The sequence below is a fragment of the Peromyscus leucopus genome, chromosome 11 (genome assembly GCF_004664715.2).
Source record: "Peromyscus leucopus breed LL Stock chromosome 11, UCI_PerLeu_2.1, whole genome shotgun sequence".
NCBI classification, from domain to species: domain Eukaryota; kingdom Metazoa; phylum Chordata; class Mammalia; order Rodentia; family Cricetidae; genus Peromyscus; species Peromyscus leucopus.
The window spans coordinates 43,643,367-43,661,135 of record NC_051072.1 but is presented as its reverse complement, the minus strand read 5'-3'; the positions used below and the strand labels follow the sequence as shown (position 1 = coordinate 43,661,135).

The window sequence follows — 17,769 nt, the reverse complement described above, 5'->3', positions numbered from 1 at the left end:
AAATTTAGCTGTACCCTGAAATGCATGTTTAAAGCAAAGGAGAAAATGGACGTCCAGCTGGGCACAGCAAATGACTCTAACATGGTCCCCTTTTTGTCTCCAGTAATTAAAACTCCAATAAAAGTTGGATTCTTTAAATGTGGAGAAAAATGGGTTCATTTTTATCCTTTTAATTGTGACAACATAATTTGCAATAATCTGGGCATTAATATTTTGAGAGCTAAGACTACAATCTCTCTTCTATATTTAACTTGTTTCAAAAGAGTTAGGACACTGGAGAAAATGCCAGGCCCTGTGCATGAGCATGGGCATCACCATGCAGGGAGAGCTCTCAGAGGCCGATCATATTTTTAGAAAAGAAAGGAATTATACATAACTCAGTCTTTCATCATTTCTGGGACTCTTATTTTAACTACCAAATGGTCAATGAACTTAACCTAACTGGATGGGCTTTGAAGAGTAACTCAGGCTCTCTTTAGATAATGGCTACACTTCCTGAAATTCAAGTTCACTGGCAGTTCAAGGCTTTCTGAGAGCAGAGTCATCAAAACTAGGAAGATATTTATAGCTAAGAATGATCTCTCTCTCTTACTGACTTGTAAGATCTATCATCTAAATTCCTACATCTCCCTTCATTTTTCATATGTATTGTTCACATCACATAAAGAAATGTCTACTGTATATTTATAAAGGGAAGTATGCATGCATGCACTGTTGTCATAGGCTCTGTCTTGTTATTTTTTTATTTTTTTTATTTTTGGTTGGTTTTTCGAGACAGGGTTTCTCTGTGTAGCTTTGTGCCTTTCCTGGGACTCACTTGGTAGTCCAGGCTGGCCTCGAACTCACAGAGATCCACCTGCCTCTGCCTCCCGAGTGCTGGGATTAAAGGCGTGCGCCACCACCGCCTGGCTATTTTTTTAATGTTAAGAGCACAGAGGTGTCATACACAAATATGAGATTTTCACTGACTGTCTTGTTTACAGTAAATAAAATCTTCTTTCTATAGATGAACCTTTTATACTATTGAAATTCTTCCTATTCAATCTTCTCTGTAGGTGTGTGTGTGTGTGTGTGTGTGTGTGTGTTGTGCACACTCATATGTCTCAAACACACACACACACACACACACACGTATATACAGGGTATCTATGCTGCATAGATATGTGTGCACATGCATATGTTTCACTCACAAGTGGATACAGTCTTGGTTTTTTTTTTTTTTTTTTTTTTGGTTTTTCGAGACAGGGTTTCTCTTGTGTAGCTTTGCGCCTTTCCTGGAACTCACTTGGTAGCCCAGGCTGGCCTCGAACTCACAGAGATCTGCCTGCCTCTGCCTCCTGAGTACTGGGATTAAAGGCGTGCGCCACCACTGCCCGGCCTGGATACAGTCTTAAGATGGATGGGAAAATGCTGACATTATCAAAGGCCAAGTTACCTACTAAGGATGACTACTGGCTTGGGGTGTCTTTGATGTGCATTTTTTTTCACACCTTTGCCTAGCTTAGAGCTTGTCTGATCATCACCTAGGGCTGAGGAGAAACAAGAGCTTGAAAATCCTTGGCACAAATCCAGAACAGCTTTCTACAGCCTAGGAAGGCCATACGTGTAGTGAGCTCTACAATTCATCAAGCAGCAATGGTTCCCCAAACCTTTGGAGCTAACTGAACTCCAGGTAAGGATGTCTCACTACTTGGACTAATCCTGTCTCTGAGTTTTGAAGGATTGCTGAAAGAATGTGAGCAAAATGGACTATTTCCTGACTCATTGTAAAAATCTCTGGGCAAATTCAGTTGAACTTGTTAGGAAATTGTTGATTTTTACTGTAAATGTGTGTTTAGATGTGATATGTGAAGGCTCCTATTAGTTATTTTTTCCAAAAATACACAATGTCACAAAACTGTAACTAAAGACAGCTTGAAAATGAAAAGTGAGAAAGGAAATGGAGGAAAAAAGTCTAGGAGAAAGTGAATGGAACGATAGACCAGGAAATTTAATTGTCAGTAAGTCCAAGGACCCTGGAATCTCTTAAGAAACAGTGATGCTGTTTCTCCATTATTCGATTTCTTTTTGCTAATATTTGCTATGTACATGACATTTTGAGAAGAAAGGCAGACATGAAACAGAAATTTTCAAATTATAATCTGAGTTTAAAGCTGTGTTCTCAGACACAAATAAGAGAAATGATTAAACAGGAACTGTGGTTGTCATGGTCCAAATTCTTCTAGTCACACACACACACACACACACACACACACACACACACACACACACGCACACACGCACACACGCACATGCACACGCACACGCACACGCACATATATTTACATATATACAAATACGTATAGGGAACACATTTTGGAGGACTCAGCGGCCCTCAAACAACAACTGTATTAGCTTCATCTGAACCCTTTAAATGTACAGATTATTGACCTCACACCGTATGTTTGTCAAACAGTGGGTGTGGTGTGGAGCCAGAAAAGCAGATTTTTCTTACAAGTTCCTAAAGCTACTGATTGTAGTAGTACTTTCTTGTTGGGACCACCAGCCCCCAAATAATGACATGGAGATTTATTTTTGATTATGAAAGCTTGGCCTTAGCTTAGGCTTGCCACACTAGCTCTTATAACTTAAAATAACCAGTTTCTATTACTCTACATTCTGCCATGTGGCTTTCTACCTTTCTTTCATTCTGTTTGTCTGACCCCTCCATGACCCCTCACTGGCTTCTCTCACTCACCTAGATTCTTCCCAAGTTCCTCTATTTCCCTGGAAGTCCCGCCTAAACGTTTCCTGCCTACCTGTCGACCGTTCAGCCCTTTATTCAACCAATCAGAAGGTGCCCTGGCAAAGATACATCTTCACAGTGTACAAAAAGATTAGCCTACAACAACCGATGTTGCAAGTCCTAAGAGCAGACATTGAGAGCTACTAACTTAACAGAAGACCTACTAAGTGCAAGGCTCTAGGATATGCTTAATTTGATTGTCAACTTGATGCAGTGTAGAATCATCAGGAAAACAAATCTCCAGATGAGTCAGTGAGGGTTTATGTGGATGTCATTAGTTTTGGTGGGAAGATCTACCCTATAGGTGGGCATTAATTAGTCCTCCATGAGGTCCCGAACTGAATAAAAGAGAGAGATGAGCATCATACTCATTGTTCTCTTTTCTATGGAATCAATTTGACCAGCAGCTGCTGATGCTTAAAAGTTACCTAAATATGCCCACTTTCTTTAGCTTCCTGACTTTTACTTGTGCTTCTTGCCCCCTAAAGTCTTCTCTGCCCTTATGGACTGTATTCCCTGGAACTGTAAGCCAAAGTAAGTTGTTTTGTCAGGTGTTTTTTAGTACAGTGATGAGGTAAGTAACTAAAATATCCTGTGTGGAGTAGCGAAGATAATACCAGATGGGTTTGAAAAGAAACGTGGCCCCTAGCCTTAAGGAAATTTCTTGTCTCTCACTATGAGACTACATTTACAAAAGCACAAGAAAGACCCAAATACAGTGCTATTTGCAGGGGCAAAGGTGTTACTTCCGTTTAGAGAAGAGTACCATTCATGGAAGATTCATGTAGGCCATGGTGATCATTCTTGGCCACAGGAATGAGAACTTGTGTGTTTGTTCAAGGGGGTAGGTGTTCTGAATGAAGGGGATAGTATGATCACAGATACAGGGCACCAGTGGCAGCCTAGTTCAGGTTCAAATAAACAGACTAGTCAGGGTGGACTGAAAGGTTTATGAAGGAGGGGTAGTGTTGTGGGAATTCGCCGCCAATGACCTTGGAGTATCTGGCCTGATAGAAGGGCCTGAGGAGGGGGCACATGTTCACTCTCTGGGGGTGGTCAGAGACTGGAAGGTTGGTTCCATTCACCCCCAGGCAGAATGGAGGACAACAATGGCTGTTTACTTTGTTCTGTATCCGTGAGTGTATTTCTCCCCATTTTCAATCTTAATAAATCCTTGATACCCTTTAACAGACTCTGGTGGATTCGCTTAACAAAGTGGTGCCCAACGTTAAATTACCTACTGAAATTATCTACATAGGCCCACAGTCTCTTGCTTCTCTGCGTTTACTTACATATGCTTCCCTTCCCCCACATCCTTCCCTCTTTGGTTGAGTGGTAATCTCCCCTTTGAGATTAGCTTCAGCTGCTTATTTATATGCATTTTCTGACTGCTCCATGCTTCTGCTTTTCTTCCTGTTCCCATCCCTTCTATAAACAATTATCTGGGTAGATTAACTGCTTCTGATCCCATCTTTTTGCCATGCTAAAAACAACTGTTGATTAAAAATCTACATATATTTATCCTTGCTATCTCTTTATCTCCTGTTCATTGAATAACTCCCCTCAACCAGGCTTCCCTGTCCCCAACTCCAAATTGAGTGCTTTGCTGTCACCATCAGTGACTACCTTTCTGCCAAATCCTTCAGATTTGGCAGTTTTTATCCAGCTTAATCACCCTGCATAATTAGCCATTCCTTCCTTTCAATTTTTTTTGATTCATTTTGCAATGCTCTTTTGATTCTCTTCTTCAGATCCCTTTGTGAACGGCTCTTCTTTCCCTTTAAGCCTTACATTTTTGCATCACAGAGCATTCTCTTGGCAAATTTCCCGTGGACAGTTGCAGCTGTCGGTTGGGCTCCAATGACCACTGTTCTGAAGATACTCAGATCTGTTTCCGGTTTTCCTGGATCTTGTCTTCCCTCAACACTGTTAGCCATTGAACATTACCCTTACCTCCATGTCCAACACTGTGGTTATGGTCTACCTTGAGGGCTCTTGCTTCCTTCTCCCCACTTAATGACCTATGCCGTCATTCACTCTGCTATCCAAGACTGAACCCAGATTCATCATTGATTCTGCTTGCCCCCTTATACATCATATCTGACCTGCCATAGTTTCCTCCTTAGCCCCCTGACATTACATAATATCTGAAGCATGTCTCATCTGGAATACAGTGCTTGCCTCTTAACTGAATCCTATTCTAGAGCAGATTCCATTCCTATGGATTCTAATGCGTGCCACCAGCAACTGGATTCCACGCTCAAGTGAAGACACCACCACATCCCACAGACCTTGTTAAGTCAGAATTGGAGCAAAAGTGGAACTGTCTTTCAGGCTTAATCTATTTCTGCTGATTTGTTTTGTTTTATAACAGCGTGCGCGTTTAGAAGAGGCCTGCCCTTCACTCCCCAGCCTCCTTCCAGCCTTTGTCAGTCACCTTGCGGGCTCCCCACAGGTGGTTCCATTTGTAATCCATTTGACACAGCAAGCTGATCATAATTAATGAAGCTCCCTGCAGTACTGCCAATGACCCAGAATGGAGGACAGGAGAGTCACTGAAGCAGCCCAAGGAACAGCTGAGCCGGGAGACCTGGACATTGCCTGCAGCCAGCCACGGAGGTGCCACAGAACAAGGTGGGGGGCACTCTCCTCCTGGGTACCCACGTCTCCAAGCTCAGGATGGAAGGACACCGACAGAGAAGGCAATGTATACAATGAAGGTGCCTCAGGGATGGTTTGAATCCCTGTCCTTGGCCACTCCGTTTTCCTTCCCTTTGAAAACAAACTTCAAGTGAACATTTGTTGAGTAGGGAGTGGGGGAGACATAATCAAGTCTTGAAATGAACTCAAGACTTCTGAGTGGAGAACTGGAGTCTGAGCTGGCAGGGATTCACACGGCCAGCCGTCCAAGCACAGGAAGCCAGGACCATGAGTGACATCTTCTCCCCTTTTCTGTTTCTAACACACATGCAAATGGAATAAAAACAGAAAGGAAATCAGCCAGAAAAGAAACAGATGGCTTGCTATAATGGTTCTCAACCAGTTAGAACCAGCTTTTGAGAACAAGGTTCTACATGAAAGAGCTGGAATAATTTTTTTCCACACATCACTCCATTTCCTGCACACCTTCACTCAGACCTGCAGAACATAAAATTGCCGGTACGAGGAGCCTCTGTGGCTGGCCATCTCCGTTTCCACAGTCAGAGGAAAGAATCTGGATGATTTCTGAAATGAATTGAATGGCACTGCCATATGTGTCTGTCAAAAAGTGTCTCAAGAGACTGGTGATCCTTCCCTCGGGGCCTGTCTGGCCCCTTCCTCCGATTCTCACACTCCTCTGCCCACTGACAGCATGCTGGGAGTGGAGGCCGACTTGCTAAGTGAATTTCTCCACAGAATGAGATGCCTGCATTTCCAAAAGCCCTTTACCTCAGCTATTCTTTTGATTGTTAGAATACGACTGAATCACTTCCCGAATAAATCTTTGTATTTTCATTTTCCAGATGGATTCATGATTTAAGACCTGGTTTTATTTACTTGGGCGATTATTCCCTTTTATGTTTTCACTAGTAGTACCAACACTTACTGCTGTTGCTCTTTTATTTTACAAAGGCATTGAAAGGTCCAATAATTTTCCTGCTTATAGAATATAAAAAATATTTATTATTATACCTCCTAGGATTTTTGAAAATTGCCTAATGAAAATGAAATTTCTGTTTTTTTTTTTTGTTTTTTTTTTTCTGTCAACACACAGAAATTCTGAAATGGCCCTGCGGACTAGCGCTAATTGTGGAAGGAAGGCTTAAAGTAGGCTCACACAAAAATAGAGACTTCGTGGCATTCATAAAATTCAGACTGGGCACCGTGGGAAGTCGCCCTCCTGGAAAGCTGAATGTATGGTTCAGCATCAGGACAGGGCAGTCCATAGGGGGGCTTGCCAAACCTATTGATCCTAACATGTGCTCCAAATGTGATGTCCCAGAGGCCTGTGCTCTGGCCTGGAGCTGAAGATTTGACATGGACATGACCCGTGGTGGTCTTTGCAAGCCGAGTTCTACTTGCTGCTGGCCTGGAGTTCTGAGCACGTCGGAATGGACCAGCTAGTTGATGGTAAGAGCAGTTTCCACCAACACGGCAACAGCCAAGAGTCCCTTGAGCGCCTGCTGTTTGTAAGATTGATGACAGGCATATGGCGTACTGCCTCTTTAATCCTCAAGCCACCATCTGAAGCCTTCCCCCAACCAGGGACAAGAAATCTGAAATTTCTAGAAGTCCAACAGCTTGCTCTAGGTCACATGGTTGAACAATGGCAGAGCCAGAATCTGAACTCAAGTCTAACTTTAACTGAAGCCCTTCATCCTAAACCCATACTTCTCAGCAGCTTCATATGTGTGGTCAGAGAAATCCTGTTACTACATGTCTACTTTCTTCCAGGACTCTGAAGCACACTGACTGACTGGCTCTGAGGGTGCGGTGGGGGCGGTTGACCTCCTGAGTATGCTCTTGGGGCTTCTTACTTGGAATGACCTGCCTCCTCCCCTGCTCCCTGTTCCGACCCAGGCCTCCAGCACAGTACAACCTATGCTGCTTCTCAGCCTTTGTCTGGTGCTCTTGCCTGCCTCCACCTCTCCACCTTCTGCCGAGATGCTCTCTGAGCCAAGAGGCCCTTCAGCTCCGCTGCCAAGTCCTCCCTCTCCCCTCCTCTTCACTCAGCTTCCCTGGCTCCCAGGCAAACAGTGTACCGTCCTCTCTCCTGCCTAGGCTTTGTTCGCTGGAAACAGGGGGAGTTTCTTTCCTGCCTCTAAAGAGCCTTTCCCATCCTCTTGGTACCACTTTCTGAAGCTAATGTTTCGCTCATGGCTGCTCTAGCTGAGTATGCTTCATGTAAAGCACTTATTATTTACTTTTGTGCACCGCTTCAGCCCTAGAATCCTGCAAAGCTGGGTGAAGATTTAACGAAGACTTAATGTTTGTGCCAGGTGGTATTCTGTGTTCCAGATCCAGATACGGGGGATCCAAGGGTTAACAAGATCAGGACCGTCCCTCATTCTGGTGAGTATCCCTTTCCATGTCTGTGTCAGGTTGTATTCTCTCAATCAGCTCTAGAGATGGGCTTCATGAGTTCAAATCCACAGCTCAGTCATTCTACTATAATCTGTATGACATTGAAAAAACTGACTAATCTCTGTGTCTCAGTTCCCTGTAGATTAGGAAAACTATAACAGAATCTCCCTACATCATTATTATATTTAAGTAGGGGGCTGGGGATACAGCTCGTGGTAGACTACTTGCCTAACATGTAAGGACCTTGCTTTAACCCCTAATATGAGAGAGAAAAAAAAAAACCCAAAGAATTATATAAACCAACAAAGCCAACATAGCTGATACATATGAATTATTCAGGATAGTGGCACACTGTGTGTTCCTAATATATATTAACTCTTCTTATTTTTATGTAATTGAACGTGCAAATGGAGGGATAGTCCTCCACTAGTCTACAAACTTTATGCAGGCAAGAGCCATGTTCTTGGTCCTATTGTGGAGGCACATCTGGTGTGGTGTTTTCTATGGTGCATGACAGGTCTGGCAGAGATATGGGCATCCTTTTTCAGATCAGTGTATCTTTCTACCTCTATCACTGAGATGACATCTCATCACATTCTCTCTAAGGGAGAGAAATGTTCCAGGCCTTCCTCTCTCTGTGGAAAACACTTGTGTTACCTTGCTAAGAATCAGGTTCCAAGGTCAGCATGTTAAAAACATCCTCTGCCTCCAAGAGACGTCCCAGGACTCACCTTGATTTTTCAGCGGTAAAGGCATGGTTTCCCTGAGTTTGCTTAGGAGGTTTTTCATTTCTCGCATGTCTCTGTAAAATCGATAAAGAGAAAGAAAACTCAGCTGTGCATTTCCCAAATGAAGCCTCAATCGGTGTGTTCTTCTGGATGCATACAGGGTAGGTACATCGAATCATACCAGTTCTAGTTCCTATCTGACACAAATTGAAATTACTTTGCTTTTATAAGAAAGAATATCTGAGAGGGTGGGCTGCAGAAGAAATGGAGTTTCTTGCCAAATGTTTCCTCAGGGGGGATTCTGTTCCAGTCCTCAGCATCTCTGCCTTTGGTCCTACCTGGCTGAATTCAGTGGAGAGTTTTTATATTGAGGACAGTACTATGGATCCACGGGGAGAGGCCAAGGACACGTAACTGGAACAGTGGGCCCCTGGGGGGGGTCAGGCTTCAGGATGCACCATTGAGGCTTACGGCCAGATGGCTGGGCTTCTGGGCAGATTACTTGCTGTCTGCTATTTTAAGACTCCCCTTTGCCAAGAACTGAATATTAGCAGGACAATAAATTATTATTACTATCATTACTATCATTGTTGTTGTGTGGTACTAGGCATCAAACCCAGGGCCTTGTGAATCTTAGAAAGTCTCTCATCAGTGAATTACATTCACAGCCCTGTTTCTTTGAGAAAAGTTCTCAGAGGATGGCCTTGAATTTCTGGCTCTCCTTCTTGAGCCTCTGAGGGCTGGGATGGGCTTATGCCACCACGCCTGGCAAGGGATACATTCTGAGACCTCCAGAGAAGAGCTCTTCATAATAGAGATAAAGGGAGAGAAGCCATTGGGGACCATTGATGACTTGAAGTCAATTCCCAGGACCCACATGCTAGAAGAAGAAAACTGACTCTCGTAACTTGTCTTCTGGCCTGCACATGTGCAGTGTGGCGCGCGCGCACACACACACACACACACACACACACACACACACACACACATCACACACATACTTGTCTTCCTAGCTTCATGTGTACCGTGTAGCACACACATGAACACGCCTGCATACCTGAGTGTACATAAATAAATAAATAGGCAAATGCATTTCTTTAAAAACATGTTTGTGGGGGAAGAAAATTCTAAAGCTGAGCTTTATAAAGCTGGTTGAATAAGCCCATACTTACAGCTTCTCATGAGTAGAGGCAGGAGGATCAAAAGTCTGAGGCCTACCTGTGCTACAGAGTGATTCAAGTCCAGCCTGAGCGACTTAATGAGACCCTGTCTCAAAACAAAAAAAATGAAAAAGAATAAAAAAAGAGTGGGGGACTGATGATAGAATGCATGGGTAGAGCATTGACTTAGCCTGGGTGGGACTTTAAGTTTATTATCTAGTACAACGAAAGAGGAGAGAGATAGAGGAGCACCCCCAAATTAGAGACTTTATAGCTACTATTTTTCATTTTAAGTTGAGGAAAGATCCATCATGCAATTTCCAGCTTGAAATTTTCAGTCTGTCTCACAAAGCACCACTGTTCTGTTGAGTAGCGTTGGAGGACCACTGTTGGGAGAGGATACAGATCCAAGCTGATCCTCTCTCTCTCAAGGTTAAGATACAAAAGGAAGCTCCGATCATACCAAAAGGATATTAGCTCAGTTTTGTTCATAGCAGCTTTATTCGTAATAGCCAGAACCTAGAAACAACCTAGATGCCCCTCAACCGAAGAATGGATAAAGAAAACGTGATACCTTTACACAATTGGAGTATTACTCAGCTGTTAAAAACAATGACATCAGGAAATTTGCAGGCAAATGGATGGCACGAGAAAAGATCATCCTGAGTGAGTAACCCAGACCAAGAAAGAAAAAAATGCTTTGTTCTCCCTCATAAGTAGATATTAGCTGTAAAGTGATGGATCACCAGGCTACAATTCACAGACTGGGAGTGGCTGGGTAATAAGGAGGGCCCAAGGTGGGACACATTTATCTCCCTGGGAAGGGGAAATAGCTGAGATCTCTTGGGTGGACTGGGGATGGGTGGGGATGGGAACTTGAGAGATCAGATTGAGGGGTAGATGGAGGGGGAGAGTACTTAAAGAGATAACTGGAAACAGGGGGCCATTTCAGGGTCAGATGGAAACCTGATGCAAGAGAAACCCATGAATCTACAAGATGACTCCAGCTAAGATTTGTAGCAATAGTGGATACGTGGCCTGAACTGACCATCTCCTGTGATCAGATTGGTGACCACCCCAATTGTCATCAGAGAGCCTTCATCCAGTAACTGATAGAAACAGATACAGAGACTCACAGGCAAACATTAGGCTGAGCTCGAGGAGTCCTGCTCAAGAGAGGGCGGGTGGATTGTAGGAGCCAGAGGTATCAAGCACATCACAAGAAAACCCAAAGAAACAACTAACAAACCCAAAGAAACAACCTGGCTCATAGAAACTTGAAGAGTCTGAACCAACAACCAGAGAGCCTGCATGGGACCGACCAAAACCCTCTACATATATGTTACAGTTGTGTAGCTTGGTCTACTTATAGGACACCTAACAATGGGAGCAGGGCTGTCCCTAACACACTGGCTGGCTCTTGGGAATCCTCACACTGGATTCCCTAAGCACCACAAAGGGAGGTGCTTAGTCTTACCTCAATTTAATATGCCATGCTTTTTTGACACCCATGGGAGGCCTGCCCATATCTGAACAGAAACAGAGGAGGAGTGGATTGGGCGGGGGCGGTGAGGAGGGGAGGTGGAGGGAGGGAATAGAAGGAGAGGAGGGAGGGGAAACTGTGGTCGGGATGTAAAATAAATAAATAAGAAAGAAAGAATAAACACAAACTAAAGGGAGCTCAGGTCTCAGGCAGCAGTGACTGGAAAAGGAAGGGAGAGCAGCCCGATGAATGGATAGAAAGACCCCTGGAGCATTCGCAGTGGCGCCCAAGGGTGTGAGGCTGATGGAGTGTCATGGGCACAGAATGCCGAGCAGGCAACAGGAAGACCCTGGCGCCCGGAGCGGGGCCACCCTCCGTCGTGTTTCCAGGTAAGATCGCCAGCCAGGTTGAATGGGAGAGGAAGGATGAAGCAAGCACCCCCTGGGACCAAGTCCCGTTGTCACTTTGCACTGGATGATCTCTGGGCCTCCCCTGCACCCAAGAAGAGAACCTGACTGGGCTGGCTTCCAGAGGAGGCAGTTGCCAGTGACTTTTAAAGAACTCTCCTGGTGAGTTAAATGCCAGACCAGTTTGAGACCCATAGAGCGCTGGGCAGAGAGAAAAGGAACACCGAAGAAGCTCATCTCAGGCTTCCCTCTCCCTTGACCAAAATCTGGACTTCCGTTCTAGCCCATTCACTACCATGTAACATTGCTCTCTCTGTCTCTGTCTTTCTTTTCTCTTTCTCCCTCTCTCCCTCTCTCCCTCCTTCCTTTTCCTTTCTTTTCTTTATTTTTTTTTTTTTTTTTGGTTTGTTTTTTGTTTTTGTTCTTTGAGACAGAGTTTCTCTGTGTAGCCCTGGTTGTCCTGGAACTCACTCTGTAGACCAGGTTGGCCTTGAACCCACAGAAATCTACCAGCTTCTGCCTCCAGAGTGCTAGGACTAGATGTGTGTGTCACCATACCCAGCAATTGCTTAGAGCATGAGGTATGGATCTAACTGCTATCTGAGGCATATGAAAAGGAAACAAAAACGGCTTTGCAGATGGCTCTCCCCTGACCATGGCATTTTGACAGATGCACTCCTTTTCTCTGGGAACAGACCAGAGAATTTTCCATTTATTTCTATAAAATAATTTATTTGTATAAATTAAGATACATGGCTCTGTCATCATTTGTTCGTATTTCTATAAAATGGAGACAAACAAGCTTTATTGTTTGAATTATTGGATATTGAAGTGTATACAGGTGATATTAATAGCACACAATTACCACTTGCTCCAATTTCCTATAAACACAGAAATTTGGTAATTAGCATTAGAATTATATTACAACCTGGAAGTGGAACCACAATGGCTATAAATGCCATTGTGTGTTCCATTTCTAAAAATAAAAAAAAATAAAATGTTCATTATCTTGTCAGTGACTCATACACAGAGAGGAACATGGAGTAGAATCATCCCGTTCATTGAGCTGCTTTGTGCCAGCTCTAGGGACGTTCATAGCAAAGGGCATAGGCATTACTGTGAAGGCTACACAGGACCTCATCTTTTACTTCATGGAATAGTATATTCAACATGTTGATGGGATGAGTCCTTGCTCTTTTATCATTATTATTTCCTCAATGAAACAGAATCACCATAGCATTTTTCCTTCCTAGAGAAAGTCCCTCCTTAGCAGCAAGCTGTGTAGGTCAATGCATTAACTGACTCTGACTCCTAACATGCCATTCATTAGCTGTATTTCAGGAGAGGAAAAAGAGGCTGTGAAAGTCTGTGAATTGGTCAAAGTGCGAAGTAGGACATTCCAAATACCCAAAACCTAAGAATCTATTGGAAGTATCCTTGGGTAATTTAGATTCTTTTCTCTCAAACAAAAGGGTGGTTTAGGAACTGGCCATTGGGTGAACTGTGATGGAAATAGGTCTTCTCTTTTCTCTTCTAAGAAATATACTGTTTCCTTTTCTTTTGGAGACAGAGCCTCCCAAGTATTGGGATTATAGCTGTGCATCCCTCGCTTGTTTTCATATACAATGGAGATGTGATGTGTTGGGTGGAGGTAGGCAGATGTCTAGGAGCTTGAAACTGCTGTAGATCCTGCATGTCCCCCTGTAGGTTATGGACTACTTACTGCAATTTGATCATAAAATGGTCCCAAAGGTTTATATGTATTGGTCCCTAGCTAGAGGCCCTGTTAAGAGGTAGTTGGACCACGAGGACTCTGACCTAATTGGCAGGTCAGTGCATTGATGGATAAAGTATTTGACATTATTATTGAGAGGTAGGGCACATTAGGAGGTGGGGCACAGTTGGAGGAAGTAGGTCCTATATCACCACGGGTACGTCTTTGAAGGGCACATCTTGCCTCCAGCCCCTTCTTCTTTCTCTCTGCTTCCGGTTTGCCATGAGCTGAGTAGTGTCTTCTGTTCTAAGCTCTCCCGTATTGTCTCAAGCTTAAGTGCAATGGAGCCAGCTACTCCTAGACCACAGTCTCTGAAATCAAGAGTCGAGACAAGACTTTCTACCTTTGAGTTGTTTCCTCAGTGATTTTGTCATGGTTACACAAACCCAACTCCCACCTCGCCCTCTCCCCGGGTTTCCCTCTGCAGGTTAGGCAGACTCCAGGTTCCTGCCAGACGAGCTGCTCCTTCACGCGGTAGTGAGCCCTGTTTCTCCCGGACCTGGACTAGAAAACCCTTCACTCCCAGTGGCCCCTGAGAACACTGACGGCAGGAGGGGCGGCTTCTGTCCAGGGGAGTGTCCCACTTACCTTTCAGTATTCTCGATGTCTGTGGAAACCTGCCAGGACTGCTGCTGGCTCTCTAGAGGGGAAGAGGAGTCCTCCAGGGCAGGTGTTTCAGCATTCTCCTCACTTTTGTTGTCCAAACTCTTCGCTCCTCCACTAGCTTCCTTCCCTAAGGAAAAGGGATTTGATAAGGAGACGTGGGTAAGACATGAGCAGTGCAATTGCTTTACTCAGATGTCATTACAAAGCCTGGCTATGCTTTGAGTCAAGTGCTTCATTAATCCTAATGTCTCTCTGAGTTATAAAGCAAGTGTGTGTGTGTGTGTGTGTGTGTGTGTGTGTGTGTGTGTGTGTATGACGTTTGTGTGTGTCTATAGTATGCTCTTACAACATTCTGGACTGATAGCTGAGGTCAACACCACCTAAAGGTCAAAACAAAATTTAGGGCCCGACCTTTGATGAAAAGTTGCTTTGTAACCTGGCTTGAGTGACTTGGTAATCCTGCCTTGGGAGCATGGATTTAGCCTGTGAACACAAGCCGGGTTTTGGTTTTAGAGTCAAGAGTGAGCAGCAGGGTCAGGAGCAGGTGACACTCAGCAGGGAGGGTGGGAGGCTCCCCACTGTTCTCTCTGATCCCAGACCCCGGCTTTGTCAGGCTTCAGCAGAGGGCAGACTAGCCTTTCAATTGCTTGCCTCTCCAGTGTCCTTTAACACAGCAGCCTATGGGAAGCAAACCCAGCCCTATGATGCAGCCCTGTGATCTCCTTTCGACAAGGTCTTCTTGGATAGCCTTGCATGTACTGACACTATGTAGCCCAGGCTGGCCTCAAACTCATGGCAATCCTTGGACCTCAGTTTGCTGAGTGCTAAGCCTACAGGTACGAGCCACCGTTAGACAATAATATTAAAAGCTATACCAATAACGGCAAAGCTGCTGTCCAACATTAGGCTGCTTGGAGATAAGGTATCTCTAGTGTTTTATACTTTTTAACTTAATTTTACTTTTAGTACACAGATGTAATTCTAGAGAAATTGAAATTGTTGGCTATCATTGAGCATGTATGATATAGAAGCTTCACTTCTTGCCTTTTTGCTCAGTCTTACCAATCCTTTAAAACAACAACGACACCCTCAAACCTGTGAAGAGCATGGCTGCTCATGGAGAAAATCTATCTTTTCTGTAGGAACTGGTAACAACTCTGCCTGTCTTCCTCTGTCTCCTAAGTTAAAAACACAAGGAGAAAGGCGCACACCCTGAAGCGGGACCTGTGACCCCTTCCTCAAAGCACAGCAGAAACTTGGAGAACTCAGCCAGAGCATGAATACAAGTTGTCTGGTGGAAAGTGCTGGTCCTTGGCAGTGTGCTTTGTGCACATTGATCCTTGGGGATGTAAGCTTGCCTGAAGAATGGTCTTTACAGTCTTAGGGTACGCTGTTGGGTGGGAATCAGTTAAGAACATGATTTAGTAAGTCATCATTTCACAGTCAGAGGGCAATGGGCTCTAAAAACCCATTTGCATTTGTCTCCTGGTCCAAGTGTCCATTCACCACCCACCTCTGGGCAGAATTCATCTGTGGACTTGAACTTGAGCTGGGTGATTTGGGAGAGGGCCGAGGGGGACTCCCAGGAAAAGACCTCTGCTTTTTAAACTTTGAAGGCTAGGTACCAGGAAGGCATGTATGGAGTGTACTTTTGCCTGAAAATTTCAGAGGGGACCTGTGGAAAAATAGCCTTTATGCACCTCAAAATACATATTCTCCCGCCTCTTCCACTGTGCTCGCACCTACATTCTATTGGCTACGCACAGAAATTCATGCTCAAACTAAGTTTCTCCGAGATGCTGGATGGCATTGTTCTCTCATCTTCTATTTATATCCAGAGATGCTTTTGTATGTCGTCTATTTATGGATCTCTGAAAAGTTTTAGGGTATAATCTTTCAACTTTTGAATCTGAAAATGCCTTCTAAATATGTCTCTCTGTGTGAACTCCTTCATGTTAACTCTTCCTGGCACTTGATTAGGATTCACCCTTTATTTTGAAAAAATGCATATAAGTCATATAAGTTGATATCTAAAATGACATATGAATTTTTACATATATTTTTGTGATGAACCATTTAAATATGAGTTGCAGGCCTTACTTCACAGGGTCCTAAATACTTTAGTATATATTCCCTGATGAACTAGGATATTATGGATGGAAGGTGGCTCAGTGGGAAAGAGACTGTGCTGCGTAACGCAAAGACCTGAGTTCAAATCCCCAGCACCCGGGCAATTGGCAGGCATGGCTGCGAAGTTACAGTCCCGCACTGTTCTTTTGCCTGGCCTGTCTCAGCATCCAAGACCACAAGGGAGAGAAGAGAGAAATGCATGTTCATCTCAAGTCTTAAGGGTAGCCCCAAACCATGCCCCAGGGGCAGGTACTTCAAGGTCATAGGTAGGTAGGACAGTTACCTTCTACATCTCTAGGGACAGTGCTTCAAGGTCCAGGTTCAGTAAGAGAGCCTGCCTCACACTGTTCCAACTTGGTATAGATAATTACTGTTTTATGAATATGGCGGACTCATGAATATAATGATTCTTTCCTTTGCATATAATGATCACACACATTTTAAACTTTTCATCATCTTAATAGCTCTTCTTCCAATACATTTGGTGTCTTCCTTTAGCAGTGTTGATTTTTTTTTTTCTTTGAAAATCTGGTCATTCCTGGATGTCTGTTCAGATGTCTTTGAGCATCTCTGTCTATTCTTCTACCAACAGTGTCCTGGTCATTGTGAAGAAGGGGCAGGGTGTGTGGCTGGACAACATGTGTTTGAAACTCTTCTCATGGGTGCGAGACGTTCCCATCCCAAGGCCATTTGTCCTGGACTCCCTGTCAGGCTTGTTTCCTGTGACGCATTTCCTGCCACACGTTTCTAGGGTGGAATTCCTGCTGTAGCGAGAAATGCTAAGAAGTTTAACTTGGTGCTGACTATAATTCTGAATTCACTTTCTATTTTTGGTCATTGCTTGTCCTTGTGCAGGCCCAGCATTATTTTACACAGAATACTGTTTGGTCCCCAAGACCAACACTGGTAGCTTCTGCTGGGAGTCAGCGGTAGCCCAACTTTCTAAGTGCAGTTTCAAATGCTAACTCCAACAGTTTTAGACACCCTTCCAGTGGTTTGTGTTTCTTGACTGGGTTTGAAGTATTTCTGGATTTGATTTCCTTTTTTTTTTAGAATTTCTCTACCATGTGAATTTTGTTTGTTTGTTTCTTCCTGAGTTTCTTCTCTGCCCAGTTTCCTCAGTTCACTTATTCCTAAATTTCACCAAGTTCAATCCCACCCAAGTGCTTGTCTGTTTGGAGAAATTCTCTAAACTTTCTGGTTTGCTTAGGTACTCCTTGTTTGTTTTTCAGAGTTACAGATGTTCTGAGTTTTCCAGCCTCTACTTTCTTCTTTTCCTTACAGTTGGAAAGGGCCATGTGACAGAGTTAGGAACAAGGGACTCTTTCAGACCCTTTCTAAACGTCCTCCTATAGACTCTCCTACGCCTTCTGAAAGCTGGATGAATGTTCCACCCTAACTCTGACATCATTGGACTATGCCATAAATGAATACACTTACTGTTCTCATCAATTGAGATATGACATTATTTCATAAAGCAATTACTCCACCCCAACAAACTAATACAGATTTATTCTTTTCCTAATATGCTTTTCTGTTATTTTGATGAAAAAAATATTTTCTTAACTAGAGAGGGGAATATCCATAAGTTTAGGTCAACATTTCTGTTAAGTTTTCCTCTTTAGTTACATT

General features: G+C 43.8%; 1 protein-coding gene across 5 annotated transcripts in view; it reads right to left on the bottom strand.

Moving 5' to 3' along the window:
• Positions 1-17,769, bottom strand: part of LOC114703259 (regulator of G protein signaling 7 binding protein) — a 95,136-nt gene that overhangs the window by 4,336 nt on the left and 73,031 nt on the right. For 4 of the 5 annotated variants that reach the window (XM_028884059.2, XM_028884065.2, XM_028884071.2 and 1 more), the window contains exons 4-5: positions 13,990-14,134; positions 8,581-8,651 (exon numbers count right to left, since the gene is read on the bottom strand). In XM_028884059.2, the coding sequence (XP_028739892.1) occupies positions 8,581-8,651; positions 13,990-14,134 (216 nt within the window). Of the gene's footprint in view, positions 1-8,576; positions 8,652-13,989; positions 14,135-17,769 lie in introns of those variants that run through there. The other variant, XM_037209449.1, reaches the window with a different exon arrangement.